Here is a 23,405-nt window from a genome sequence, read left to right on the forward strand (position 1 = left end):
GTTATGGACACTGGTGGAGTGAACAAACAATACCTAACAACCAGATAAAACGGACCCAAATCATTATCGAAGAGTTTAACAATGTAATTCTTCAAACATATCAAAAATCAGCATGCAGCAGATAGCCTAACGGAATCCTACGTCAACTATGCGGTCGTGTCTTGGACACAACCCTCCTGTGACTTTTTTTCTATTTTTTTTTCTTTATTTTAGTGCTGCGCAATCATCGTGTTCTAATTGTGGTGATTCAGGAACCGTCGCACTATGTTACATGTTCCAAGAATCACCGCTTTCTGCATAACCGCAAGCTGCTCTGTTACTTGCAGCTCCTCCAAAGACTGCGTGAGAGAGTGGGAAACTAAACCAGTAGCAGAGATCACTACTGGTATAATACGGATGCCTTTCAAATGCCACATTTGTTTTAGTTCTTCTGCCAAGTCGTGATACTTGGTTAGCTTGGCAGCAAACATAGATTGTAGTATTGCAATGTCTATTATCAGCACTTCTTTCTTATTTTTATCGTAGACCATAATATCAGGGCGATTAGCTGGTATTCGGACATCCGTAATGATCTCGCGATCCCAGTACAACTTGTAGCAGCTATTTTCCAAAACCGGATCCGGAATATACTTGTAGTAGGGTACCAACTGATTTACCAAGATGCGTTTTGATGCTAGCTGTTGATGAACAATCTTGGCAACCGAGTTGTGACGATTGAGATAAGCTGATTCGGCTAGCGCTCCACAGCCGGCTATGACGTGTTCAATCGTCTCTCCTACTTTATCTGCAACAGTCGACAACGTTTTCGTGCAAGATGTACTTCCGTAGTTTTTGGTCGCTATTATCCGGTCCTGGATGGCTACCATAAACCCTTCTGTCTCAGGAAAGAGTTCACCTCGCACCAGCCACGTGTTCGATAATTTTTTGTTGATTGGCGCTTGCTCTAAACGATGGGGGTGCGTCCCATGAAGTTCTCTTTGCTTCCACGACGTTATTTTTTCTTCAGTAGTCTGCAAATTGCAACTTAGCTCGTACTGCTTCTGCGCCAAATGCAGGGCACTGAATCCACGGTCTGCTTCACAAACAGCGCGATGGATATCGTGACGGGTCTGACTTTCTTCGAAGTATCCCCGCAACTGCTGGATCTGGGAAACGCAAAGCGCTTTGATGTCAATGACACCTCTTCCACCTTCAACACGTGGCAAGGTGAATCTTTCTATGGACGACTTTGGATGGTGCATGCGGTGCTTAGTGAACGTTACTCTCATCGTTCTTTCAATGGCTTCTAATTCGGTTATTGTCCACTTCAGCACTCCGAAACTGTACGTAAGTGAGGGAACGGCAAACGTGTTGACGGCTTTGATCTTTTTGCCGCCGCAGAGGTTTGTTCTCAAAACCTGGTTGATTCTTATCAAGAATTGTTCCTGGAGTTCCTTCTTGATTTTTGTGTGACAAATCTCTTTCAGTTGCAGAAATCCCAGGTACTTATAGGATTCGCCTTCCACCAAATCTTGAATCACTTCACTCTCGTTAATGCGGAATCCTTCAGTCTCCACCAATTGTCCACGGTGGAGCTGTACTGCCTTACACTTTTCGATTCCGAGTTCCATCCGCACATCGGAACTAAAGTCGCTAACACACTGTAGAAGACTATGTAGCGCTTCTGTTGATTCCGCAAACAGTTTCAAGTCGTCCATATAGAAGGTATGGTTTATTGTCGTTGTTCTGTTGATATGGTAGCCATGGCTGCTTCGGTTGAGTGCTCTGCTCAAGGGGTTCATCGCAAGGCAAAACCACAAAGGACTGAATGTGTCACCTTGGAATATTCCCCTGCGAATATTGAGAGTTCTGGATCTCAACATAGTTGTTCCGTCGGTGATACTAAGCGAGGTGCTCCAGTTTACCATTGCGTGTTCCATAAACCTGATGACGCCATCATGTATCTTGTACATTTTTAGTACCTTTATCAGGTACGTATGCGGTAGTGAGTCGTATGCGTTTTTATAGTCAATGTACGCCATACTCATGTTCCTTCTGTTTCGGCTTGCTTGTCCGACGATGACTGCATCGATAACGACTTGATCTTTGCAGCCCCGCGTGTTCTGTTTACAGCCTTTCTGTTCTTCTGTTAATATTTCGTTAACATCGCAATGGTTTTGTATCTTTTTATTAATCACCGACGTAAGTAGCTTGTACAGGCTCGTTAGACATGTTATTGGCCTGTACTTCGCCGCATTCGCTGTGTTTTGATCCTTTGGCATCAGATGAGTAATTCCCCTGGCCGCGAACTCCGGTGTTGTTTGGGGCTTTTCTAATACCTTATTGAAGCACTCTGCCATTCGCCCATGAGTTGAAGAAAACTTTTTGTACCAGAAATTGTGCACGAAATCTGGTCCTGGCGCAGCCCAATTCCTGGAATATCGAATGGCTTCGTTGATATCATGGGCGGTTACCATAACGGCAGGCATTGCTTCAAGTCCGTTTCCATATTCCTCTTCTTCTGCCAGCCACATCCTGTTACTTCGGTGTTGAATAGGGTTCTCCCATAAGCCTGACCAAAACTGGGTAACTTCGTCAATCTCAGGAAGACCACCATCGTAATTATTGCGTTTCTTTTTTATGCGGCTGTAGAACTCCCTTTCGTTCATACTGAACATACGATTATCCGCATGCCTTTTCGTACATTCCGTATAACGTCTTAACCTTTTTGATAGAGCACTCAACCGTTGTACATGGGTGTCGAGGATCTCAATGATGCGGTTTTCATTATGATCAGAGAGCTCTGCCGGCTTCACAATTTCAGCAACTCCACGAATCAGCTTTCGCGATCGACTTCCCCTCTTGTACTGCGTTAGTCGACCGATTTTTACTCGGAGCGTTTGGATACGACCTTCCAGGCGTCTCATCCAAGCAGGTTTCGTTTTTTTGGAGAGTACGCGGTTCTGTCTATCGTCTTGGTGAAAGGTGCGCATTCCTAACGTCCGTACAACAGCTACAGTTCCACAATAAACGATAAATTGCAGCTCCTCTAGATTCTCTACCACTTCCAGGTACACAGGTAGAACTTCCTGGTCGAGTACTTGGACGGCACTCGTCATTCGGTGGGAATACTGCAACTACGGAATCTTGTGTCGGGTTAAGGGGTCCGTTCCGTAAAACTGGGTCACTGCTGCATCCATGTGCCAATTCGTTCTTTAGTTGACCTCGTTGTTGATCCTCTGCCGGCTCTTGTCCTCTAGGCTCATCCACTGGATCCGGTGGTGGTGCAATAGATTCGCGCCTTTCACTAGCGAACGATACACTCAGCCTAGCAGAGCTCCTTCTCGACATATCGCTCGATCTTCCACTCTCTCTACGCAGTTCTCGTTGCACTTCCAACTTGATGGCCTCTATTTCAGCCGGGGACAGCATGTTGTGTGACAAAATCGCTCGTCTCCGTGTGTAGAGCTTATTCCGATCTAGTTGGCCGGCAAATCGTGGGAACTGCTCGTTGAACATTTCCAGCATTCTTGGTCTGCCGGACATGTCCGTCTCCAATCTTGTGCAGACATAATAGCAACGAATCACGAATTCATTCATCTCTCTCGTCCACATGATTCGTTGCCGTTTTTTTTTTTTTTTATTAAATCGTTTATTTTTACAGGCTCAGTTACATAAGTTTAAAGGAGCCAAACTCCTATCTGTATTGTTACAAGAATATAATCATTTTTCATTAATTCTAGTGTTAATGAAGTAGAGAATCGATTACTCGCGGTTTGCTCGAGTTTAGAAGGGTGACATTTTTTTCAGGAAAAGGAAGGGATATAAGGATATGTTCACAATGTTCACACTCACATTCGCACTCACATTCATCATACTCAATTCTTAAGCCTATCTTATATCTAATATGTATTCACATTTCACCTTATTCTATTGTTAGTGGGAAGGGATTTAATTTCTCGCGAAGGAAAAGGAAAAGGAAAATATAAGGATATAAGGACAATCACACACGAAGATCGATAACTTTTAAGAAGACGTATATTTGGGACATGTAATCAAGGTCTAACCGAGCCAACACATCTCTCACCGGCACATTGGGCTGTCTTCCTCTGGCCCGAAGAGAGTTTTCTAAATTCGATCTGGGAACAAGATACTCCTCGCACGACCAAACAACGTGTTCGATGTCGTGGAACCTTGGCCACAAGCACAGATATTGCCATCGGCAAGACTAAAACGAAAGAGTAGCGCGTCTAACGAACAGTGATTGGACATGAGTCGAGAGAAGGTGCGAATAAAGTCCCGACTCAAGTCCAGACTTTTGAACCATGGTTTGAGGCTAACCTTAGGGATAATCGAGTGAAGCCACCGACCCAATTCATCTTCGTTCCACTTACGTTGCCAGTTAACGATGGTATTTTTACGGACTAAAGAATAAAATTCATTGAAGGCGATTTGACGCTGATAAATATCGCCTTCAATTGCACCTACCTTTGCTAATGAGTCAGCCCTCTCATTACCCGGAATTGAGCAATGTGAGGGGACCCAGACAAAGGTAATGACATAACAGCGTCTGGTTAAAGCACTCAAAATTTCTCGTATTCTCTCAAGGAAGTACGGCGAGTGCTTTTCCGGCCTCACTGAACGGATAGCTTCGACAGAGCTAAGACTATCCGTTACAATGTAATAGTGTTCAACAGGTCGTGAGGCGACGCTGTCCAGCGCCCAATGAATTGCTGCCAATTCAGCAATATACACTGAGCAAGGATTCTGAAGACTGTGGGAGGTGCTAAAAAATTCGTTGAACACTCCAAATCCTGTGGACTCATTCATAGAGGACCCATCAGTAAAGTACATATTATCACAATTGATACGCCCATATTTTGCATTGAAGATCGTAGGAACGATCCCCGATCGATGATAATCTGGAATTCCATGGATTTTCTCCTTCATGAACAGATCAAAATGTACAGAGGAATTGATGTAGTCAGGAAAACAAACACGGTTGGGAATATACGAAGAAGGATCAACCTGCATGGAGATGAATTCATGATATGAAGTCATGAATCCAGAATGAAAATTTAGCCCGATCAGCTGCTCAAAATTTCCGATCACCAATGGGTTCATGACCTTACACCGGATGAAGAACCGAAGAGATAATAAATTGAAGCGATCTTTGAGTGGGAGTACGCCTGCCAAAACCTCGAGACTCATGGTATGCGTTGAGGGCATACATCCCAACGCGATACGGAGACAAAGATACTGAATTCGCTCGAGTTTAATGAGGTGTGTTTTGGCAGCTGATTGAAAACAGAAACTGCCATACTCCATCACTGAGAGAATAGTTGTTCGATACAACATTATAAGATCTTCTGGATGGGCTCCCCACCAGGTGCCGGTAATTGTACGGAGAAAGTTTATTCTTTGTTGGCATTTTTTACTCAGATACCTAATATGGGCCCCCCAAGTACATTTGGAGTCGAATCAGACCCCAAGCTACTTGAATGACATAGCATGAGTGATCGGTTTACCCAAAAGTTGAAGCTTTGGTTTTGCTGGTCTATGCTTCCTAGAAAAAACCACCATCTCTGTTTTCTCCGTGGAGAATTCGATCCCTAGCCCAATGGCCCAGGCTGAAAAATTGTTCAAAGTATCTTGTAAGGGTTCTTGCAGGTCGGATTCTTTTGATCCTACGACAGACACTACTCCATCATCTGAAAGTTGTCTTAAGCTGCAATTTTGTGTAAGGCAATTGTCAATGTCGCTTACATAGAAGTTGTACAAAAGGGGGCTTAAACATGAGCCCTGAGGGAGGCCCATGTAGGAGACCCGATTTACTGTCGAATCCCCGTGAGAAAAGTTCAAATGTTTCTCACAAAGCAAGTTATATAACATATTATTCAACAGAGGCGGCAGACCCCGAGAGTGTAATTTGTCTGTCAAAACCTCTATTGAAACAGAATCAAAGGCCCCCTTTATGTCCAAGAATACTGAAGCCATTTGTTTTTTTCCGGCGTAAGCCATTTGAATTTCTGAAGAAAGCAACGCAAGACAATCATTCGTCCCCTTGCCCCTGCGGAACCCATATTGTGTATCTGAGAGTAGGCCATTCGTTTCAACCCAACGATCAAGGCGAAACAAGATCATTTTCTCCAACAATTTCCGCATACAAGACAGCATTGCTATTGGGCGGTACGAATTGAAGTCGGACGCGGGTTTTCCGGGTTTTTGAATAGCTATAACTCGTACTTGTCTCCAATCATCTGGAACAATATTATGCTCCAGAAACCGATTGAATAAGTTCAACAAGCGATGTTTCGCCACATCAGGGAGATTTTTCAGCAAGTTGAACTTAATTCTATCCGATCCCGGAGCAGAATTGTTACATGAAAGCAGAGCAAGAGAGAATTCTACCATCGAAAACTCGGAATCAAGATCGCACCTACCTTGTGGTATAACTCGAACAATGTTTTGCACAGGAGCGGAATCAGGACAAACCTTCCGTGCAAAATAAAAAATCCATCGATGTGAATATTCTTCGCTTTCATTCGTTGAAGAGCGATTTCTCATGTTTCGAGCCACTTTCCATAATTTTTTCATTGACGTTTCTCGTGACAAACCTCCCACGAAAGTTCGCCAATAAGCACGTTTTTTCCCTTTGATCAAGTTTTTAAATTGATTTTCAAGGTCCAAATACGTTTGAAAATTCTCAATGGTTCCACGTTTCCGAAAAGCTTTGAATGCGTTCGATTTATCTTGATAAAGCTTGGAATATTGGCTATCCCACCATGGATTGGGAGGCCTTCGACGAATAGTGGAACCTGGGATGGGTTTCGTTTGAGCGCGAACCGCGCTGTCATAGATCAAACGAGAAATGAAGTTATACTCCTCCAATGGAGGCAAACCATCTCTGGAATTGATGGCTAGAGCAATCGCGTCCGCATATTTTTTCCAGTCAATGTGTCTTGTGAGGTCATATGCCATGTTTATAGATTCAGAAGAATTCGACCCAATGGTGATGGAAATTTTGATTGGCAAGTGATCACTACCGTTGGGGTCCTGGATTACATTCCACTTGCAATCTAACGATAGTGAATTCGAGCAAAGCGAGAGGTCAAGAGCACTTGGGTTAGCAGGAGGTTTAGGTACACGTGTTGTTTCCCCAGTGTTCAAAACGGTCATATTGAAGCTGTTACAAAGGTCATATATCAACGATGAACGATTGTCGTCGTACTGTTCCCCCCAGGCAGTTCCGTGAGAGTTGAAATCTCCCAAGATCAATCGTGGCTCAGGAAGGAGTGAGCACATGTCAACAAGTTGCTTGCGGCTAACCGCAGCTCTCGGAGGCCAATACAAACTGACAATACAGAGGTCTTTGCCTCTGATGTTTGCATGACAAGCAACAGCTTCGATCCCTCTAATAGGTGGAAGTTCAATTCTAAAAAATGGGTGGCACTTATTAATCCCCAATAGTACCCCTCCGTATCTGTCATCACGGTCCAAGCGTATAATATTGAAATCATGGAAAAATAGATCATCTCGCGAAGAAAGCCAAGTTTCGGACAGAGCAAAAACATCACAATTGAACTTATGAATTAAAAATTTGAATGTATCCAATTTAGGGATAAGACTACGACAATTCCACTGTAAAACAGTGATATCTCCGACCTCTCTATTTAAATTAGACATCAAGAGAGATAATCATTGCAAGAAGGGGCCATGTTTGCATCAATTGCTGCAAAATTGTCTTTAACACTGGAAGCATTGAGATGACAATGGTTCTGACGGAGTCGGAAACGTTAAAACACGTGAAGATTTGATCCAAAAGGTCAGTCAACTTTATAAATCCCGATTGGGAAGTTGAACTAGACGGAAAAACAGGGACAGTTGGGGTTTTTGATGTCCCCTCGAGTGCTGGGCCGTTCAAAGGTGAACCATTCCCACGGAAACCAGGAGGAACCTGATTTTGCTTGTCCGCTGCACTCGATTTTTTAGACATGCTAACAAGGGGTATAACCGGTGGGGCTTGTCCTTGAACTTTGGGAGTGGTCACATTTTTGCGCCGGGGATTCCCTTGGAAAATGAACGGTGTGCCCCCGTTAGCTGTGTCCGCTTCCATTTCGTCAACGGGCAACGTGGCGAAGACATTTTGAGTGTTGATTGATTGTTGTTGGGCAAGTGGAGAAGCGCCCTTTAAAATATCCGCAAAAGTGCGTTTTGAGCGTTCCTTCAAAGAGCGCTTCTGTTTCTCCCAGCGACTCTTGTAAGTTTCACAAGCTGAGAGCACGTGTGGGGATCCCCCGCAATATGGACACTTATGCTCAGTCGCACTGCAGGATTCCCCCACATGTTGCTCTCCGCAAGTTGCACAGCGCTCCTTGTTGGCACAATAATCTGAAGTGTGACCAACTGACTTGCATTTGTTGCAAGTCATGGGCTTTGGCACGAAGAGTCGCACAGGCAGTCTCAATTTGTCCACCATGACGTAGTCAGGGAGGGCCGAACCAGCAAAAGTTACTCGAAACGAGTCTGACGGCGTGAATTTCGTTTTTCCCTCTTCTTGGGATACTTTACCTAGTTGGCGACTGTCCAAAATTTTAACGCCCACCAAAGGGAGTCTTTTGAATTTACCAACTCCTTCTTTTATCAATTGGCACGTCAGACCCGTTTCAGTTACCACCCCCGAGATTTCTACGTCATGGGAGGGCACGTAGACACGATACTCTAGGGTGAACCTCTCGTCGATCACAATTGCATTTGCGTGTTTCCGATCACTCACGACAACACGCAGTTTGTTCGGCCTAACCTTAGAGATTTCGACCACGGAGGAATAAAATCTTGCCAGATCTTTCGAAACCTGAATGACATTAATAGATTTTCCTTTAGGTTTGGGCCGGAAAAAAACAACCCATGGACCAGCTCCAGGTGCATCGTCTGGATAGACCTTGACACGAGGAGAGGAAACAACTGAAGGGGAGGACGAGGTCGATTGTTGAGCGGGAGCGGGATCAGTAGGACTGGGAGGCAAGTTCGGGAGTTGAACGGAAGCGGGAGATTGAGGGGGTGAAGAGGAAAAGTTTGCCAATTTTCTTGAGGGGGGCTTGTTGAGGTTAATTAACTCTTTCTCTGAAGAGACATCTTCTGAGGGGGGAACGCGTTTGAGCGACTTCCCAGCCCCCGTTGTAGCTAGTGAGGAGGAAACAGTAGTTTCAATCTCCATTTCAACTTGACCTTCTGCCATTACGGCAGATATGAAATAATATAATTTTTAATTCTTCTATCTTCCTAAACCTATATATATTATACCTAAATCGCACACCAATGCGAATGAAATGAAACGGTGTCCCAATCGAACCGCGTTGCAATCGCTCGGTACAGCTGCAACGGTAAATCGCACCACCACACGATGATGGAATCGATGACGATGATAAAGCACACACAGCGATGATACGGCACACGCACCGCGCCCGCGGTGGAGAACTTCTTCCTCACGCTGGTTGTGATTGCTGCTCTTCTCACTCGCGCAATAAAGAGAACCCCGTTAGGGCGAAATAACTTCACCAGCCACTGATAACGGTATAATCTCCACTATATGATAGACGCGAACAAATTTGCGACCGATGTCTTCGGACTGCGCGAGCTGAAATGATTCGTTGCCGTTGGCGGCCTGTCAATGTGAGCGACTGACGTCGTCCAATCGCAGCATCATTTGCAGGTGCAGCATTGCCATTGTGATTTCTTGTGCTGCGGGTTCTGTTTAGCGTTCGGTTTACGGACTGAGCCCGATGACTAGGGGTCCGCTCTTGCACCAATTCCTCTAGCCGCTGGCCGCTCGCATGTACGCCAGCTCCAGTCCGGGGGCTCTGCTCAGGGGATCGCATTACTATAATTCTCCGATTTCTCAATTGCATTATTGGTAGTTTTCCTTTTCCCGGGAAAACACGGGTTGGCACAGGTTGCTTCTTAGAGTCCTCAACCTGCCTGAAGAACAGTATCTCAGCCGTTCCTAACCTGGAATACAGACGCTGTTGTGGGCCGCTCCTAACATGGAGAACAAACGCTACACTAGTCCCCCTTCCCTGTTTGCATACGACCCAAGGTCCCACCGGGGTTGGTTACCCGATCTTTCCAAACGTTGCTCGCATCTCAGCTAGTACCTCGTGAAGGTAGGGATCGGAGTTCCTGGGCAGAGGCTGAAGGTCGCAATGGGAACTACGAGACACGTGCACCAGGCTTAACTAACCTTATTATTATTATTATTATTATTATTAAACATTTATATTTGTAACTTAAGACTTCTGTCTTTTAATGTTACATTGTTAAATTTAAGTAGAATAAACGTTGCACAAAAACAAAATAAAATAATCAAACTATTTGAACAACTACTAATAACTCCTAATTGAGGGGCTTATAATGCAAGGGGTGTAAGTGACTTGATCGATTTCTCTTCATCAACTTTTTCTTCAGTTAATAACTCAACTGAAAAAAACGTTCCAATTTGAGTTTGCTATAGAACCCGATAGATGAGGCTCTGACCTGTCTTCCGCATTGTCAAATACAGCTGGGAATGTATTTGCAGCTAAGTTATGACCAAAAGAGAGAGTCGATGTAGAGAAATCGATGAAGTCACTTACACCCCTTTCATTCTAAGCCCCTCAATTAAAATGCTCTATACAACCTCTCTTAAATGCTGTGGACGAATCTACATTAGATAGACTTGTGAGTAAAGAATTCCAATGAGCTACCCCTCGCACGAAAAATGAATTCCCATACTTAGACGTACGATGCCTTGGCCAAATTTTATGGCCCGATTACTTTGTCTGGTTTGTAATTTACCATACAGATACTCTGGTTCTTTCGTTTTCGAAATTCTATGTAAAATTAAGCAACAACGAAGCTTACTAAAATTAATGAATGGGCATCCTATGAGGACATGTTGCAAGTGAGCAACATGGGACAATCTATTCAGGTTAAACACATACCGCACACAGAAATTTAGAGCAACCTTGAGCTTATTGAAGGTTGCTACAGATACATCATCAGATATGAGATCAAATGCTGAAAAATGGGGAAAAATAAGGCTTTTAAAAAGTTTTAATTTGGTATCAGTTGCTAAAAATGATGATGTCATATAGAGAGATCGTAAACCAGCGTAAACTTTTCCGCATTGTGATGACACATATCTATCCCGTCCAAGGTTCGATTGAATGCGAATACCAAGGCTGGTAGCATTATCGACAAATTCCACTGTACTATTGTCTAACAATAAAGATGGGTTAGGAACGCTATGAAATGATCTGTTGGAGATAAAGATTGCATTTGTTTTGGCTAAATTTAACGAAAGCATATTAAAAGCAGACCAATTGAGGACCCTACTCAAGCCCTCATTAGCCTTTTGAGAGATTTCAGTATTTGAATTACTGTAACAATCAAGAAAAAGCTGTACATCATCTGCGAAAAGATGAATTTTACAATTTCGTATTATATCAGGTAGATCATTAAAGTACAACGAAAATAAAACTGGACCTGGATAGAGCCCTGAGGAACCCCAGATGATACTGGACAAAAATTGAGTTAAAATTCCATCGCTGAAAACAGCCTGTGTTGGAGAACCCATTTTTATGTGACACTGCATCAAACGTTTTTGAAAAGTCTTACAGAATAAGAATGACAGGATGACCGCTGTCGAGCACTAATCCTATATCGTCAACAATTTTAAGCATAGTTGTTTTTGTACTATGCTTCATGCGATAACCAGATTGAAACTGGTGTAACATTTTTTTGTTTATATACTCACAAATATTTCTTTTAATAATGTTCTCAAAAACTTTTGATAAAGCGCAAGGGATGCTGATAGGTCGTTAGTAAATGTTCAATGGTGTTCAAATTAGATTTTTTCTTGATGGGTATAATTTTAGATTTTTTCCACGCATCCGGGAAAACGCTTGTTGTTACAATTGTGTTGAATAAATGAGTTATAGGTTTGACCAAAAGCGGACAAAGAGCTTTTATGAATCTTTTTGGTAACATGTCAAGTCCGAGAGCGTTAGAACTTATGGAGTGTAAAGCTTTACGTCATATTAATGAATGCTGTCGAAGTAAAATGCGTCATTGTTCCATTCGTTTGATCTTGAGAAGTCATTAGTATGAACATGATTTTGAGAGAAATTAGTACAGAATTTTCGGTTGATTTCGTCAGCAGAGAAATTATTTGAAATTCGAAATGTTGATCGACCAGTTCCTAGCGTTTTTAATTTCTTCCACAGCTCCTTAGGCGCTACATTCGCGGTAAGCCGAGAAGCAAAATAATTTTATTAAGCTTTACGAATTAGCCAATTTACCCTATCACGGACTCTTTTAAATACAAGGTGATCATTTAAGTTTTTGCTGGTTTTTCATTTCTTGTATAGTAAATCCAGCCTAACGATAGCTCTATATATGCTTGACTTAAACCAAGGATTATGCCTTCTGTAACAACAGTAGGAATTGGAACAAACGTATCACGTAGATAGCCCAAAATATTGTTGAAAAAAACCAACTGTAAATTAGAATCATTAATTTGATAAAAGGGGGTCCAATCAACTGAATTGGACGCCTCCACCAATGAATCAAATTGTATGATATTGTTATCTCGATACTCGATAGTCTCAGGAACTGATATGAAACTAAAATCAATAGATGCAAAAATTAGATCATGGTTGGATAACACAGGTACTTCAATTTGGTTAAATCTTAACACTCTAGAAGGATCATTAATAAGGATTAAATCCAATTGTGATGCTCCGTTATTATGAAAGAACGTCGGTTCATTACCCAAACAGTGTAAGGAATGAGTGGTCATAAAACCACGGAACCTGTCATGCTTGGGTGAACCTAACAAGTTTACGTTGAAATCACCCAAAAATAAATATGCTTATAAGCAACACCATACAACGATAAAGCGCGATTCACATACAAAATTCACGTCATGTTCACGTTCCGTCACGTCACGTTGCGTCAATTATTCTTCCATGCAATTCCCTGAGAGAGAGGAGCCAGCTCGCGTTTGTTGTGATCGCCCTTATGTCAGCGCGAACCAGTCACGGTGAACCAAGGGGAAGTATTGAAATATGCAGAAAATTTTAACAAGACATTTTTTTGCAAGACATTTTATGAGAAAATAATGTTGACGTCGGACTACATCTTTCATTTCTATACTGGGGTGTAAGTTCAAAGCTTCGAGAACGAGAGTGTTACATTGTAGAAACAGGATTTTGAGCAATAATACCTGCCGGTTGAAAGAAATGGTAGGATAACCGCTTCATTCGAAAGAAAAATTGTCTACGTGTTATATGTGTGTTACTCATTGATCCAAAAACTTGTTTCCATAGCTCAATCATTGCTTTGAAAGCAACCCAGCAAACATTAAATCGTATACTTTGCACGTGCCAAGTCTTAGAAGAAATCCGAATAAATCAGAATCGCATATAATATCAATCAAAGTATGTATCGTCTTTATTTGAAATTGCATAAAATGTAAAAACTCGATTTTATATACCATCATCAAATTAAGTCGCAATTCGGTATAAGAAACATCAATTTTATGATGTATATTGTCGTAAAATATATTTAATCAGCATCATATGCGTATATTACGCTGATGCAGTTTATATGTCGTATAAGCGTATAATTTAAATCGATTCAGTACTGTAGTAAATCGTGTTGCATGCTGAAGAAAATCATGAAACAGTAATTATATTAGATCCTAATAAAGAACATATTACATCATATTGAAATGTCAATGAAATGCTGATGCACTCGAAAGTTTTAACCGCTGTTGAATTAAATTTCAGGTAGCCGCGCGAGATAGCTGGTGGATGATAATCCAGACGACCGAATTTCGAACCCACATCAGAGCAGTTTTCACCAAACATCAATCTGTGTCATTTTAAACATTCATATTCCACTTCCAACATAAGTCAATCAATCAATTATTATTTCTACGAACATGAATACTCACATATAAAAATGGCGATTCGTGAGGTTATAATAAACATTTCACGAAAATATTTTGCGCCATTTGTTTTTTTTTCTATGTCTGTAATAAATCGTATATGCGTATGGCAAAAGTCGTATTTGGTGCTTTGATAATTCATGAATATATTCATATTAGATCGCAATTCAATTCCAACATAATCGCTATTATAGCCGGTCAAAGTTGCATATTCATCCAAACAAATTCGGTAAGCATTTGCCATGTATGTATATGGTCTCCACTTTTGCATGCATATGCCAGTTAGGCGCATTATATGCCAACCAAATTTTAGGGCATATGATGTTATATATACACTTGTTATGCGATTTAATGTTTGCTGGGAAGCTATTGAAATCACAAAAATCTGTATATAAGCAGGTGCCAGCTCGGAAATCCACTCAATTATAATTGTACAGCGGTTGGATCATGTTATCGCTGCTCAAGATTGATATGGAGAAGCTAACTTCGTTCATCAAGAAAGCGCTGATGAATGGAGTCACCACCAAGAGCATGTTTGTGCAAACGAAGGGCACTGGAGCGTCGTATTCGTTCAAGCAGGGCCATGAAGGAGTCCACCGAAGAGAATAGTACCGCTAAGAAGGCGATAAAGAAAGCGCCAGCATCGAAAAAGGCCACCGTTTCCGAGAATAAGGGCAGGGCATAGAAGACATCTGCAGGTGTGGCTGCCCGAAAGCAAAAGTCAAACAAATCCTCGAAAATCGCTGCATACAAGCCGAAAACGCCGGAGCCATAGAAGTAGCTTCGTAAAAAACTACCGTCGCCACACATAACACACAACACGAGAGTGTTTTCAGCAAATCAAATGCTGTTTCGAAATAAACTCTTTCGAATACTGCGGTCAAATACATTCTTTTTGTAATTTCTTCGATCAAGTGCGATCAACGTAAGATTACATCTTTCGAAAACTTGAATCTTGAGAAAGACAATTCAATCCTGCTTGACACACGCACAAACGATCACTCAACAATTTCACAAACGGGAAGTGGGTATTGTGAAGGAGGACAGAGTGAGCGCAATATTTATGTATACTGATTGGAAGCGACAGATATGTTGTCTTTTGGAAATGGTATACAAATTATATCACACACAAAGCGGACAAGACTGATTGGTTTACCTTCACTATCGGTCAATTCGATTGGACCTTCAGTGATACAACTGACTTGATTAGTAACCTGCATGTCAAATTTTTAGTTTGCATATGAATAGTCCACCAACGATGGGCAATTAAGAACGCCTATTAAGAACGCAGACACAGCATCATTTTGAGTCAACCTATTTTTATTTTCATCGGACAGAAACCGAATTCCCTCAAAATGCACCTGGGAGAAATCAATGGTGACTCTTTTCATTGGGATTAGCACTTATTTTATATATTCCACACACGCTGCATATTCAAATTGTATCGGAGAATATACAATCTTCGCCCAAATTGCAAAAATCGATTCACTGAGCTTGCAGCAATAAATCAAACTGGAACCAGTGAAAGAATGAAATAATGAAAGAATTCGCGAAAATTGAATGAACGATCGGAAAAAGTCACAAAAGAGCCTAAAACACCCATAAATTCACACGAGATATCCACCGGCAAGCAAATCATGAAAATCAGTTTGCTTATTATTTCGGATATTTTTTTAGAAATCATCGAAATAATTCTTTTAGACAACTATAACGGAATTATCAAAAGTAAAAAAAAAACTTTTCGAATGAGCCGATGCTGCTGGAAGTCATGATGTGGGACGCTGTAGAAATTTAATTTTCAGGAATTATATCTTCAGCTTTCGCTTATAATCAGATAAGAGTGTATAGATCACGTTGGCCATGCTTCACTGTCAATTTTTCGTAAATTTGGAAAAATGTCGTCGAACGAAAAAGAGCGTCGTGAATTAATCCTGTACACTCATTTCGAGAATCCGGAGTTGTCACATCGGGACATCGGTAAGATGCTGGGAATCGTCCAATCCACGGTCAGCAGAGTACTGAAACGATACTTCGAGAACCTAACCATCGACCGGAAGGTGAAGAACGGCAAAAATGGATGCTCCGTCAGTGAAAAAGATCACAAGCGCGTAGTTAAGCAGTTCAGACGTGATCCGAGAAGTTCGGTCCGGGATGTCGCCAATAAGCTGAATTTGTCAAGTTCATTCGTCCAGCGGACCAAGCATCGGGAGGGCCTGCGTACATACAAGGTTCAGAAGGCTCCTAACCGCGACGAAAGGCAAAACATGGTGGGGAAGACGCGAGCCTGGATGCTGTTCACCGAAATGCTGACGAAGCCGCATTGCCTGGTAATGGATGACGAAACCTACATCAAAGCGGACTTTCGTCAGCTGCCGGGCCTGTTGTTCTTCTCCACAGAGGACAAATTCAGCGTTCCGGAGGAGATTCGCAAGCAGAAACTATCCAAGTTTGCCAAAAAGTACATGGTGTGTTAAGGGATCTGCTCTTGCGGAAAGCGGAGCGCCCCCTTCGTGATGACCGGCGCGGTAAACGGGCAGGTTTACCTTAAGGAGTGCCTACAGAAGCGCTTACTACCACTATTGAAGCAGCACGAGGGCCCGACCATCTTCTGGCCGGATCTCGCTTCGTGCCACTATTCAAAGGACGTGTTGGAGTGGTACGAAGCCAACGGGGTCACCTTCGTGCCAAAGGAAATGAACCCGCCCAACGCGCTGGAGCTTCGCCCAATAGAGAAATATTGGGTGATTATGAAGCAGGCCCTCCGGAAGAACCCAAAAGTTGTCAAATAGGAGGCGGACTTCAAGAGAAAATGGATTTCTGTTCAAAAAAAAACTACAACCTGACGTTGTACAGAACCTTATGGACGGGGTAAAGAGGAAGGTGCGAGCATACGGGCTTGGGCTCGAAGTATGAATAAAAAGAAAATGCCAAAAGTTGTTTAATAGTTTTTATTTTACTGTCTAAAATTTTCAAAAGGATCGGTCTACTGGGCGAATTTCTACAGCGTTTTTTCCGTGATGCAATTTGATGTGACACACCCTTTATCACTCAATTGTTAATTTTATTTAACAGCCTACCCAAGAATGAATGTGCAACACTGTGTTTCAAATTATATAAATATCGGATGTTCCAAACCATTCTGAAGTTCAGACCAATTGATCTACCATTCCACTCGCGACTGGTACAATGTCCATAGAAAGAAAACTTACCCAAAATAGTTCATAGAATACGCGAGCTATGCAGGAGTTTATATAAACATCAGATGTTATAGATCCTCTAAAACATTCTGATGTTCAGAAGGTCATAGAGTAAATGGTTTCCACTGACTTTAATTGATATAAATATATAACCCAAGTAACCTTGCTTCCGTTTACAACAAATGGATATTAGTTTCTCATAGTCACTCGAAGGAGTTTTAGTTCTAAAGATAATTAATTTAGTTAATGCAAACAAACTCCCCTAAATAGCTGATAGCTAACATGCATAAAATGCATGTGAACCATAGTGTATATTTTGCAAGGAAGCATACTATGCATATTTTTTCAAAAATACTTTCTCGAGCTAGAGGAAATATTTAAGGGTCCCTCATATTGATCTTGATACCGAAATTAGGTTTGTACAACCCTAATATGAGATGTAAATTAGCAATGAATAATACAAAAAAAAATGAGAAAGATAGCTTCTCAATACCAAAAGTTGATAATTTCAATACCAAAGTAATACTTGAGCAACGTTGTTTGTGGTTATTTGAGTATTGAAATAACATTATGAGAAGTTGTTTATGGTATTTTTTTGGTATTTTACCACGTATCTCATGCTGATCCCTGCCTTTTTGAGGTATCGAACTAAACGCTACGCCCTGAGAGTGACAAGGAGCGAGAGCGTACACGGTACCAGTAGACATTGCTCTCTTCGATAGCAATTATTCGCGACTACGAAGCTGAATTTGACAGCTTGTGTGCGTGAAGCGAATGTCAACAAAGAATTGGAAAAAGAATGTGATTTTTAAACGCACCGTTTTTAACGTTTTTTGCAGAAATTTTCGTAATGGTGAGTATGTATCGAATGAACTATCCTCTAGGATGCTAATTTAGTTAAATCACATAAATTTACTGCAGGGGAAAGCGTTTTCTTACCGCGTCCAAAGGACACTGTCTTCACTTGTGAAAAAGTAAACAAACTTTCAGGATACTAAATTTTAATAAAAATTAATAATTGTGTGCAAAATTTATCTTCCAAACGGTTGGAAAATGAGTTTTCCTTATGCAGTGAAAAAAACTTTGCCGTAGCTTAAGCTGAATTTAACTTATAAGTGTTTTTCTGTGACCTTGTTTCATGCATTATCAGGAGCCATCAGTCGGAGAAAATGAAACCTGCTACGTGGCTGTGGAGTTTGCGGATGTGCTCGATTACGCTGCGGGTGGAAGCCGTTTAGTCGTCGAAGGCGAAAGAGTATTTAAAGCTGAACATCTTTTAATAGTTGGTGTTGAAGAAGTTCACGATGAAGGCTTCAGTATTTTCTCGTCCTGCCTCCAGTCATCATCTCCAAGCTCGGAACCCCTTACAATAAAAATTCGTACGAAAATCTCCTTCTCCAAATGGTTATTTTCGTGTTCCTGTAAAGCTGGCAAAGGGAAGTGCAAACACGTCATGGCTGTTTTGTATAATTTGCTTAAGTATGTTTCATTTTATTTCTTTATTATTGCACATTTTGCACCAAGTTGGACTGTTTCACACTTTTTCAAAAGTGCGAAAATGTGAATAAAAGTGCGACCATGCATCAAATCGATTTGCTGTCTTCAGCGCACTTATTCGTTATCAATCGAAGAATAAGTGCGCTGAAGACACCAACATGATTCGATGTTAGAGCGCATTTTTATTCGTATTTTCACACTTATGGAAAAGGCCGAAACAGTCCAACTTGGTGCAAAATGCACAATAACGTGCTTTGAATCATAAGTAATTAATTCGCCTCTGTGCTTAAGGAATTACTTTGAACTCATCAAGAGGCTACTAATAAACGACTTGTTTAAAAAAGGTAGTTTCAGGGAAGAAACACTTTAGTAAAGGCCTATTTATTTAAAAAAAAATATTCTTAACATGTCTATTGTGCAGGAATCCGGTATTTCCTCTTCTAGCTTCACTGTAGATTTAGGCTTTTGACGATACTGCTTCACGAGAGTCACTGCTTTGACAATAGATTCGAGCATTTCTCTTGATTTAAGTCCAGTCCATGATACAAGATCGTCATCGCTTCCAAAGGAGATCGCTGAGATACGCTTGACTTTAAGTTTATCCAAATCCGTAGTGTCTACCTGAACTGCTTTCTCTACTGTAGAAACACAGACTTCGGGATGATCTGCACATTCAGCATCGATGGCAAGATCTGAAAGGTTTGGTGTATCATGTCTCTGGTCCATCGCTGCCCCAACTTTGGCACGGTTTGCAGCACGTTCAGCACGGCCCTCAATAAGTCTTTTCCTGGCTTCGCTGATGGGAGGTTGTGGCAAATTCAAGTCGGGAACACCTGATGGCCTAAGAATTAAGCGATCAGTGGCACGGCTTGTTGCTATAAAAAGTAAAATAATAATAAAAAAAAATTATAATATTATTGCTTCAAGGCGTGTATTACACTTCATACTTGGAGAGTAGAAGTTCGACACGGTGAAATGGAGGCTACAAATACGGGTGGTTTTTGTAGGTTCTATCTTTAGCCGTAGTCGTTAGATCCAGTCTAGATACCGCGATTTTTCCGTTTTCGGAGGGAAGGCATGAAAAGAAATTCCGGGGCGATATCTTTGCTTACATCCGGGGACGACACAAACAATACGGCTTTTGAATTTTGCAGATTGTTCGGAGACAGCTTCAGGCAAATTTCGTCCGACTTCCATGTTCTCCGGGCAATTTGCGCAGCTTTTGACGTCCATATTTCACACGTTCTAAGGAAAATATTTTGAAAAATATTAGAGCACTGATTGAATAGAAGCCAGATCTTTGTATTTTAGGTATTTTATGAACACTAAGCGGATATTTTTATATCAAATTCCATTAATTCGGTTTACCTCTCTCGCAGGTAGATTGACAGAGGGTGTACTTCAACGGCTTTTTTTCACTACAAAATGACAATAAATTTTGGTTCGGAGCATCGAAACAGCTAAGAAAAACTATTTTTCAACAATTTCCACTAATTGTAAGATAAACACGGTACAAGTTTTCGAGAAATCAGTATATTAATTACAGAGAAAATATGCAACGGTTTGTTTACATATTTTTCACTCACACGCGAAACTTTCATAGGTGGCGACACCGTACCTTCGATGACGCGAATTCTCAGCGTATCCAAAACTTTTACACCATGCGTGGAAATAGGATAGCAGATATTCGCCTTCGACAAACGGAATTCCGCTAACTATGAGATCGTTCGTACGAGAGAATCTATCCAGTGCCATTGATGTTTACTCGGAAGTTTTGTCGATCGAAGCAGAAAATGTAGATAATATCTGTTTGCTTTCATCACGCAATCTCTCCATATCCGAGGCGATGTCATCCCGAAGCTTACTCAGCTGCAATGTTAGAGATGTTATCGACGCTCCCAGTTTTTCGAAGTCTTCTCTAGCAGCCTGCTGGTGGCTAGCCATTTGAGACTGCATTAGATTCGCGAGCTCTGCGACGGTCATGTCGCCATCCGATCTTGCGGCTGAGTTACTGCGCAGTCGTATCTGTTTCTCAGCCATGGCGGGATTTCACGCATACAACTTCAGTGAACCGCAGATCAACACTTCATTCTACTACAGTTCTAAACGTTAGGGTTGAAACGCATGAAAAACCATTTATATTTCAAATACAATATGCAATATGCAGCACCAGAAACGCACCGAAATGTAAAATTGAACGCGCGTCACTTAAGGGAGTAGTACACTATGAACATCATAAAAAGTATATGGTTTTCGCGATTTTTTCCAACGAGAAAATAAAGTACTATGATTAATCTGATATCATAGTTTTATTAGGTATATATTACTTAACAAGCAAAAATATATTGGTGTGAATTGGATTCTACCCTAAATAGCCGCAACTGGTTTGTTGAACCCTTGCAGCCAAAACCTTGTAAACTGGTGAGAGTCCTTACAAGTTTTTTTAGTGGACCGATTTCGACCAATGTTTTTTTACGTAATCTTGAATATATTTCATGTCATCATACGTAGGATTTTTTCAAAATATTGATTTTTGACGAAATGGCGACAGTTTTTGTAAAAAAAAGCGTGTTTGCATCAAAAATCGATACAAAACCATTCACCAAAAGTTTATTCTTCTAAATATCAAAAAAAAATCCTACGTACGATGATAAGAAATTGAGTGGAGAATCTGGGAAACGGTATTTCATCAAAATCGGATGGACCGTTCCGGAGATAGAGCTCCCACCAGTTTGCCAAGAGAAAAACGCGTTTTAAATTTTGGATCCACCCTCCTTACGCAAAGACTTAGGTCCACTGATTGGCTTGTAACTTTAGAACGGAGCATCGGACAAACCTAAGACAAAATTTACAGTAAAGTAGACATCCCAGTGCAGTGACCTGACATTGGTTTCCCGAGGTAGAATTCTACTGAACAAGCATGTCATAGGATATATGTATAATAAGAATTGATCTTTTTTAATGGGAAACATTCCTACTAGAGATAGGGAAAATCCAACCAAGGATTTTGCAATAGGATTGTTGGAATCTTCCATACTAATGGAAAAAAAACCCAAAACTCGTGGCACGTAGCGAATAAGATAGTTTTAGTTTTCTTAGAGCACTGTACATCCTCTGTGAAGGAGTAGGGAGAAGGATAAAAAATAAAGTAAAAGGGAGTCGATCGTCAGCTACGTGGGAGGACAAACGTGCCTCCTGACGGAAACAGAAAAAAGTGTTGTTATTTTGTCATAAAAGAAAATGCCTTGGACGCTCGGTCCGCTACATTTGGTGACAGCGGTGGGATGCTGTCCAAGTGGGGACAGCAGCCCACCCATTAAGTGATTATTCAGAAGCTATCGCGAGTGCTTACGCGATTTTTATTAAAACTGAAGAGACAAAAGAGATTGTTCCAGCATGGAGAAATTTTCGTGCGTAATTCAAAAGCTGGCGTTTGGCGCAGATTCGGAATTTACAAACAGTGTAGAAAGTGAAATTTCACGAAGCAACCAACATAAAAATTCAAAATTTAAATTTTATTTTATTCTATCAAGCATAAGTTCTATTCAGTTCATTGAAACATCATTCTTCAATCAACCCATCGAAAGATTCTTATTAGAACGAAAATAACAAAAAAACACTCGTTCATCGCTCCCAACTTATTCGCTAGCACGTATGCAATCAGCAATGCCCACACTAGTTACAATGAGCACTATCCATTTGTGCGCGTCGTTAGTTAAACTATCGGCCACGAGGTTATTTACATGCTGATTACCCTCAGACACCTTGGATTTGAAATCTCTGTTAGGGAATACATGTCAGTGGGAAAAAAAGCTCCCCCTACTTTCATGTATCTGCAATGTCGATTTCCCCCAGGCAGTTTGGTTTTGATGTCTCTGTAAGGGAACATATTTCGATGGGAACAAAAGCTCCCCCTACTTTCATGTGTTTGCAATTCCGATTTCCCCCAGGCAGCTTGGTTTTGAAGTCTCTGTTAGGGACTCGCCGCATGTGTCGTAGATTTCGACCAATCAGAAGTAGGTATTTCCGTTAAGATAAGGGTTGAGATTTTTCAATTGTTCGATAGTTAGTTTCATGACATATACTATTTTATTCAATGTAAAAAATTGTTATGGAGTGCCGAAATTGATTGACGCAAAAATCTCATTAATCCATCATGAAATAACTGAGCAATAAGCATTTGAAATTGGACAATTTTCACGGTGCGCTCGATTTTCGATTTTCAATTTGTACCCCAATATGTTCCCGAAAGACGTAATACTACGTCAAAAATAACGAGTGTTGTGAAACAGCAGGACTCGAGTATCGTAGATGCGTGTGACCGATTTGAGCGCCTCAACGACAGGCGCTCAAATAAGAACAAAACAAAAAGTGTCATTGAGAAGATGCGCATACGCAATAGAATATGTGAACAATTCAAGTGCAATAGCTGAAAATAGAAGCAGTGTTATGATATTAAGGATGCAGAGATGTATGAAAGAATGGGAACGCTGTGTGAACGAGAGACCACGGTCGATGGCGGCCGGCGGGATTTGGTGCGTTGCCGTGATGCCAGGATTGAGGATTCTGGTTTATGGATGGGGGAAGACATTATTAACACTAAGGTAAACCTAGTTAACTAATTAAATAATTTTAGAAGAAAAAAATAATATATGTAAAAGTATAAATTTGAAAAAAAAAAACCAAAAATCGCTGGCTGATGCATTTGAAACGATGCAATCAGCAGATGCTACGAGCAGAAC

General features: G+C 41.2%; 1 protein-coding gene across 1 annotated transcript; it reads right to left on the bottom strand.

Annotated features, from left to right (window-relative positions):
- Positions 1 to 233: 233 nt before the first annotated feature.
- Positions 234 to 3,525, bottom strand: LOC129772886 (uncharacterized). Its single transcript, XM_055776416.1, has 4 exons — positions 3,160 to 3,525; positions 2,178 to 3,116; positions 657 to 2,102; positions 234 to 338 (listed from the first exon to the last, which is right to left on the bottom strand). The coding sequence occupies exons 1-4, from the start codon at positions 3,523 to 3,525 to the stop codon at positions 234 to 236; spliced, it is 2,856 nt and encodes a 951-aa protein (XP_055632391.1).
- Between the last annotated feature and the right edge of the window lie 19,880 nt (positions 3,526 to 23,405).

This window comes from Toxorhynchites rutilus, chromosome 3 (assembly GCF_029784135.1).
Source record: "Toxorhynchites rutilus septentrionalis strain SRP chromosome 3, ASM2978413v1, whole genome shotgun sequence".
Taxonomy (NCBI): domain Eukaryota; kingdom Metazoa; phylum Arthropoda; class Insecta; order Diptera; family Culicidae; genus Toxorhynchites; species Toxorhynchites rutilus.